Source organism: Herpailurus yagouaroundi, unplaced genomic scaffold (genome assembly GCF_014898765.1).
Source record: "Herpailurus yagouaroundi ecotype Mexico unplaced genomic scaffold, PumYag 187, whole genome shotgun sequence".
NCBI classification, from domain to species: domain Eukaryota; kingdom Metazoa; phylum Chordata; class Mammalia; order Carnivora; family Felidae; genus Herpailurus; species Herpailurus yagouaroundi.
The window spans coordinates 3,711,159-3,718,261 of NW_024412418.1; the positions used below are offsets into that span (position 1 = coordinate 3,711,159).

Sequence of the window (7,103 nt, forward strand, 5' to 3'; positions counted from 1 at the left end):
CCCCCACCCTGGGTTGTTCTTACTTGTCCTTCAGATCTTGCCTTGGGCACCACACCTCCAGAAAACCTTGTCTTAGCTCCCCAACCAGGTCAAATACCTCCATGCTGGCAGCTCTCTTAGCACCGTGTGCCTCTTCTTCAAATCATGGGCCTTGGTTGAAATTTTACATTTGTTCTTGGAGATAGTTTGATTAATGCTCATCTCTTGCACTGTAAGCTCCATTAGGGTGAGGGCCCTGTCTGCTTTTGTCCACCTTTCTGTCCTTGGTGCACAATGCCTGGCATGAAGAAATGCTCAGTAAATTTCTGCTAAATTAATGACAATGGATCATGAAGTCCTAATGGTGCATGGGCTCACGTGCACAGAGATGGGGCTCAGGCCAGGGGGCTGGGCTGCAGACTGCACGGATGTAACTGGAAAGAGCTGCTCCATGGGGAGCTGTCAGGCTGGGAGATGGATGGGGCTGGATATCAAGACGCGGAAGAGCCTCTCCTGCTTGTTCCTGCAGGCTGAGCTCCAGCACTGAGGATCAGAGCATCAGATCGTATCACGATGAGGAAGAGACAGGGGCAGGGGGAGAGCAGAGCAGACTGGCCCAGGAGGCGCTGTCTACCCTCCATCAACCTTCTGCCAGAGCCAACAGAGCCAGGAATGTGCTGAGGCAGCTTTGGGATCCACCTGGACCACCATACCGTCTCGTCTCGGCTATAAACAGTCACAGCATCGTATATACATGTGAACATGGAACAGTTAAGAACCAACTTCCAGCCAGACTCTGGAGATGCCGACATGGAACACTGGCAAACATTGTATCTCACAAAACCTCCCAGTTGCAAGTAAACTTCAACACTGCTTATCCTACCCCTTCTCTCATATCCCGGAGAGGAGCACTGGATGCATAGCCTGGTCCAAACGGGCACATAAGTGAAGCCTACTGGCTCCCACAAAGCACGAAAAGCAAAAAAAAATCCCTTAAGCCACGTCTGCCTGCTTTTCTGAGCACACGCTCACACCCTGCTCTGACCTTTCAGGCAAGGAGGCCCACGCACGCACAGCTCCAGCTCACACATGCACCGGACGTCCCCTTTCACTTGCTTGAATTCACTCATGACAGGTGTCACTAGCTAGCTGTCTCTCACACTCAGAGCCATTGTCTCAAGGAACAGCATTGTCTCAAGGAACACCATGAGACTAGAGACCGGCACACCAGGAAAGAAAACTTGAGAGGTTTCTGCCTGTCATTTCTGGTGCCCCATCGGTGCGCACAAATGACCACAAGAAAGACAGAACCTGTGTTTTCTCCCCAGCCATTGTCTGTTTCATGGCCCTTTGTGTATATATGTGTGTGCGTGTGTGTGTGTGGGGGGGGAGTGCATGCCTTTAAAGGTGGGCACTGGGAGGGGGTCTTCTGACCACTGGCTCTTAAGCAGCCCCCAGGACGGGTTATATGGTACAAAGTCAGGTAGCAGTAGAGAACATTCGCTTTCTGACAAAGGGGAGTGTTTCTGGATTCATGAGGAGGGCCCCTGTATCGTGTTCAAATGGCCACCTTTCCCCTGAGCAACTCTTCCCTTGAGTGTTATTTGTGCCTGTGTCTCTCCTCCTCACCAAAGAGCAGACCCCCTGCTTTGTCCTACCCTCTAGGAGGAAGGGCTTCTCCCCTGGCCCCATTTTTTCACCATCGCCCCAAAGCCAGGAAGGGAATCCCTCATTCCAAAGTGGTTCAGTTCCCTCCTTCCCACCCCACCATCAACCGGATCAAACCAGCACTGTCTCCCCTATTTCAGTGCCTTCCCTTCCCCTTTCCTGTGCTCCCTCGTCTTTTTAGGACCCCAAAGCACTGGTTGAGGAGAACGGGAAGATGTGTGTGTGTGGGGGGTCTCTTCTCTGGTGGGGGCAGGATAGAAGGGAGAAGCGAGATGGTCACCTGGGACTTCTCCCGGTGGAGGGCGTGGTACCAGGGCAAGAACCCACTCCTTGGGGTGTGTGCCTAGAAACCACCCTCTGATTCCCGAGGATTTACTGGGGAAAAGAACTCATCTGGGGACCAGATCCCTGATGGGAGTGGCCGAGTCCAGTCCGTGGGACACGGCTCCTTAGAAGAGACTGCTTCCTCCAACAGAGAAGCCCAGGCCGCTGGACAGCAACAACACCGAGGGGACACCAGGCAGCCCTCCCCTGCCAGGACCCGAAGGCCCACAGGACTCACCCCACGAAGTAGGAGATGATCAAAAGCTGGACTGCTCGGTTGATGACCCCAATGGTCCAGCTTTTCACAACCACTGACTTGGTGGTCTCGTAGGTGAAGAAATCTGACACGCAGTTCATGCTGAGAGAGCACTCAGGGGCCACTGAGAAGGGACCCAATGGTGGCCTCAGGAGGGAGAGGTCCTCAGGACAGGGAGACAGAGATCAAAGCCTGGAGGGGACAGCTTGGAGGGGCTTGAGGAACGGGTGGGGAGCCTGTTCCTTTAAGTCAGGCAACCCTAGCTCAGTGCCCAGGCTCTCTCTGCTCTTGATACTCTGGGCTGCCAAGAGTCCAAGGCCAGGGAGGGGGGACCCCCTTTTAGTTCGTCTCCACCCCACTCCCCTGTGATGTCACGGCAGGGGTGGGGTCTCCAGTCCCAGGCTCCTGATTGCCTGGGATGCAGCTGGCTAGGGCCCTCTGGGACTCGTGTTTTATCTGCACTGTCTACCCTTTCTGTTCCGTTCTCTTATGCCGCATCTTTATTCCAGCTCACCAGCTGCTTCATGCTCTTCTTAAAGCCCCTTGAAACGTCCCATCCCCCAGGCATCCAGCAGCCTTTCCTGGGCTGAGTGCCCCCTTCATTTGTGAGTGTCCTCCTAAGGTCGCTCGGTTTTGCAGCCATCTACTCCTTTCTTGAGTTGCCTCCAATAGCATGGGTCAGTGGGGAAGGGTCTCTTGAATATTCCTCTTGACCTTCTGGGAGGAGTGAGTAAAGAGTTACATGGTTCACGTTCCTAACTCAAGCTGGCAGTGGCCCACAGTCTATCTGCAGCCTGACCTTATCACCTTGGGGTATTTTGTTTTGCATTGTTTTACTGTGAGTTTACTTGTCTGAACCTTTTGTTTCATATTATGCTCCTGGAAGGCTGGGGCTGTTTCTATCTTGCTTCCTAGTCTCCTCAAATCCTAGAACTGAGTTGGAGCTCAATATATATTTACTGAATGTATGTCGCTAGATAGTGCTGGAATGGCCTTTACTCAGAGGTTAAAGTCATGAATTCAGGGAGCAACAGTGCATTCTGTCTTTTATCCCAGGATTGAGTTAGCAAACTGGCATAACTAAGTCAGATTAGCGGGGAAGTCTTGAATTTAAATATTGTGTCCTAACGTCTTCGTGCAGGACACATATTACCAATCATTCCGGATGTAGAGTCACCGTGATTAAGAGAGAAGGGAAGTGGACGGGGGTAAGGAGATTTGGGACCCTGGGCAAATCCTCTTTGGGCCTCAGTTTTCCCATCTGCAAAGGGAAGTCATAGTGGTCAAACTCAAACATCTCTGCCAGGAGGCCAGACCTCCTCTGATTTTACCAGATGTGCCCTACGACTATATTGGGGAGGGGGGGGGGCGCGGCTTCCGAGATCCCACGCTGCTGGGGTTTCGAATCGGCGCCGCCTCTCAGGGGAATCTAACACGAGCACTTGAACTTGATACTGCCACGTGCCAGTCTCTTCCAGGCGACCCCTATACTGCAGTCTGGGGTGTGAAATTTTTGGGCGCCGTGAACTCCTTTCAGAGCATCCAGTCCCCGACGTCAGGGGAGAGCGGTACAAGTCACCGTGACACCGACACCCAGGAGCCAACCAGGAGCCGGGCGGGTCACCTCTCTCCGCAACTCGAAATATTTTTCTTCTTGTACCCAGAGACTCCTTTCTACTCCACAGAAACTGCTCCTGTGCAAGACAGAGGGACAGACAGGCATACGCAATCTGTGGCAAGTCTAACAAGATAAAACTACGCAATTTCCCTCCAGAACTTAGTCCTCCACTGGAGAGATGTAATTTTTAAAGAAAGAGCCCCGAGCGCTCCCATCTTTTTGTCAGGTTCGCGCCGCGCTGCTTCCTCGCGGATCCCCTTCTCTCAGGTCCTCCAGGGCGGCCGACGCTCTATACGACACCCTCGTAGGCGGGCCGGACTCTCGTCTCTCTAGCCAGCTCGTCCTCTCTATGGTCCGTGCACGGCTTCCGGTGGCGGGACGCGGGGCCGCGCACGCGGGAAAAGCTTCCCCAGCGTCCCCCCCCAAGTCCCCCTTGTCCCCGTCCCCCCTCCCGCGTCCCCCAGCGCGCCCACCGCCCGCACCTGGGCCGTAGCGAGGCTGCATCTTGAGAAGGTGGGTGGTCTCCGGCCCCGTGTCCCCGGAGGGCGCGGGCCCCGCTCCCCCGCGGGACGCTCAAGATGGACCGTTCCGCGTTCGAATCCACGGGCAGCGGGCGAATCCATTTTAGGGGGAGGGGGAACCGTGGGTCCCTGGCCGTGGCGCGGTGGGAGCGCTGGGAGAGAAACCTTGCGCTCGGAGCTGGGTCCGGGCGCGGGCCAAGTGCAAACTCCGGGCAGGATCCGGGTTCTGCTACTCGTTGCCATGGCTCCCGGCGGAGCGCCCGGAGCGGGTTGTGGCCCGGGTGTGAGCGCTCCTCCAGGCCGGGTTCTCCAGCCCCTGCGGGGCCTGACTCCTTGAGAAGTCTGCAGGGCCTGCCTGTAGGTTCCCAGGCAGAGGAGATCCTGAGACATCCCAGGCTCAGCCAGGGGTTGCCCCCTGGCTCCGTCCACGGGTGGAGTGAGGTGTCGTCTTTGATGTTTCTCCGTCTCCCTCTTGAATTCAGATTCCCAGCCTGCTGAGTATCTGCACACTCAGCCGGGAGTTGGGGCCCAGCTCCCAGTGGAGGCCACCAGGGGCACATCAGTATGGCGGAAACACTGGAGTTCAACGACATCTATCAGGAGGTGAAAGGCTCCATGGTAAGAAGAGCTTGGGTTTTTAGTACAGGCCAACACAGGGAAGGACAGTAGACTTTTTGTCCATTTGCAAGAGCTTGCTTTGCTGACGTTGCTACTTTGGAAAAGGAGTCCGAATATAACGTAGTCGGTGTTTTGCCAACAGAAAGCAGTGTGTATAGATCTTCCTCGACTTCCCTTATGTCCCTCCAAACCCACTGTAAAGTGAAAATCCCCTTTAAGTAAAAAATACACTTAATACGTGTAACCTGATGAACATCCTAGGTTAGTCTAACCTACCTTACGCAGGGTTTCAGAATGTTTACATGGGCGTACAGCTGTGCAGAATCCTCAGACACAGAGCCTACCTTATAATAAAGTTTGAACACCCCACGTGGTTTATTGCATACTGTCGTGAAAGTGAAACAATGGGTAGAGCACGGTCAGTCAGAGCGCGTGTGTTGGTTGTGGACGCTAGTGATCGTGGGGGCTGACTGGGAAGCCATGCCTCGCTGCCACTGCCCCGCATCATGAGAGAGTGTACCACATGCTGCTCGCTTGGGAGAAGACACAAATTCAAAATTCAGATAACGGTTTCTGTTGGACATGTATCATTTTCACACCGCCGTCAAGTTGAAAAATTGTTAAGCGGAGCCATTGTAATTCAAAGACCGAGTGTATAGGAATCCCAGGATCTGAGCTTGAGAGGGACCCCTTGTCCTGCTCAGTCCCGAGCGCTGAAACCGAGGACTCGCAAGGGTTTTGGATGCCGGCATTTGGTGTTAGCATCCAGATTTCCTGGTTATTTGTCTCTTCTTTCTGACTCTCGCCCCTGCAGCTATTGGTCCCACATCTGTATCTGGCCAGCCCAGGATAGGTGTTGGGTGGGACTGTATGAGCCCGGTACACCTGTGTGTTGTACCCTTCCATTTGGGCCTGTTTTTCCAACAGAATGATGGTCGGCTGAGGTTGAGCCGCCAGGGTATCATCTTCAAGAATAGTAAGACGGGCAAAGTGGACAACATCCAGGCTGGGGAGTTGACAGAAGGCATCTGGCGCCGTGTCGCCCTGGGCCACGGACTGAAACTGCTTACAAAGAACGGCCATGTCTACAAGTATGACGGCTTCCGAGAATCGGTGAGATGTTCTGTGGCCATAAACCCTTTTTACTATGCCATCTTGTTTGTTTTTGATCTAGAAAGAGTTGGGGCTCCTTTGAGCAGGGCCTTCAAGGCCGTTAAGCAGTGTTCAGCTTTGGGTGTCTTGTGCTTTGACTCCAGAAGCTTTTCTATCGTTATAGATTTTTGGTGGTTTCTGCTCATTGCCTTTATCCAGATTCAGAGTCTTAGTGCTTTAGTTTGAGTTTTCTTTTTCCGTTTTGAACTGCTCGAGTCAAAGGTCTTACTCCGTTTTTTCTCTCTCGTTAAAGCAGTACTTCTATAAAGTCAGAGGGCACTGTGAGGCCTATAACCAGAAATGTTATTCATATACTTTCCTCCTCCCCTGGTCTGAGGGTCTGGTCCTCGGCAACAACTTCTTTCAACAGCCTGGGTTTCTGATAGAAAGGATACTGAAGCAGTTTCTCACAGATAATCCCAGCATGCTTAAGTTTGTGTTAAGGCCACCGGGGTTTACAGGGATTGCTCTCTCCCCTCTACCCACAGGAGTTTGAGAAACTCTCAGATTTCTTCAAAACTCACTATCGTCTTGAGCTTATGGAGAAGGACCTCTGTGTGAAGGGCTGGAACTGGGGAACGGTGAAGTTTGGTGGTGAGTCCTGGGAAGACTAAGGTTTGGAGGAGAAGGTCCGATGAAGGATGTCAGCCTTTACCTTGTTTTGCTCCTTTCTGCTACTATTTCTGGTTTCTTGTCAGTTTATAATTAATCATACACTCAACAAAAATTTTTTTATTTTTTATTTTATTTTATTATTTTTTTATTTTTTTATTTAAAAAAAAATTTTTTTTTTCAACGTTTATTTATTTTTGGGACAGAGAGAGACAGAGCATGAACGGGGGAGGGGCAGAGAGAGAGGGAGACACAGAATCAGAAACAGGCTCCAGGCTCTGAGCCATCAGCCCAGAGCCCGACGCGGAGCTCGAACTCACGGACCGCGAGATCGTGACCTGGCTGAAGTCGGACG

At 52.7% G+C, this 7,103-nt stretch overlaps 2 protein-coding genes across 5 annotated transcripts in view; one reads left to right on the top strand and one right to left on the bottom strand.

Moving 5' to 3' along the window:
* Positions 1–4,136, bottom strand: part of P2RX3 (purinergic receptor P2X 3) — a 29,153-nt gene extending 25,017 nt beyond the window's left edge. Inside the window, exon 1 of one of the 2 annotated variants that reach the window (XM_040495131.1) lies at positions 2,210–2,328. In XM_040495131.1, the coding sequence (XP_040351065.1) occupies positions 2,210–2,328 (119 nt within the window). Of the gene's footprint in view, positions 1–2,209 lie in introns of both variants that reach the window. The other variant, XM_040495132.1, reaches the window with a different exon arrangement.
* Positions 4,137–4,270: 134 nt separating this feature from the next.
* Positions 4,271–7,103, top strand: part of SSRP1 (structure specific recognition protein 1) — a 10,090-nt gene continuing 7,257 nt past the window's right edge. For 2 of the 3 annotated variants that reach the window (XM_040495127.1, XM_040495130.1), the window contains exons 1-4: positions 4,271–4,358; positions 4,849–4,984; positions 5,912–6,097; positions 6,625–6,730. In XM_040495127.1, coding sequence (XP_040351061.1) covers positions 4,931–4,984; positions 5,912–6,097; positions 6,625–6,730 — 346 coding nt within the window. In that variant the 5' untranslated portion in view covers positions 4,271–4,358; positions 4,849–4,930. Of the gene's footprint in view, positions 4,359–4,603; positions 4,724–4,848; positions 4,985–5,911; positions 6,098–6,624; positions 6,731–7,103 lie in introns of those variants that run through there. The other variant, XM_040495128.1, reaches the window with a different exon arrangement.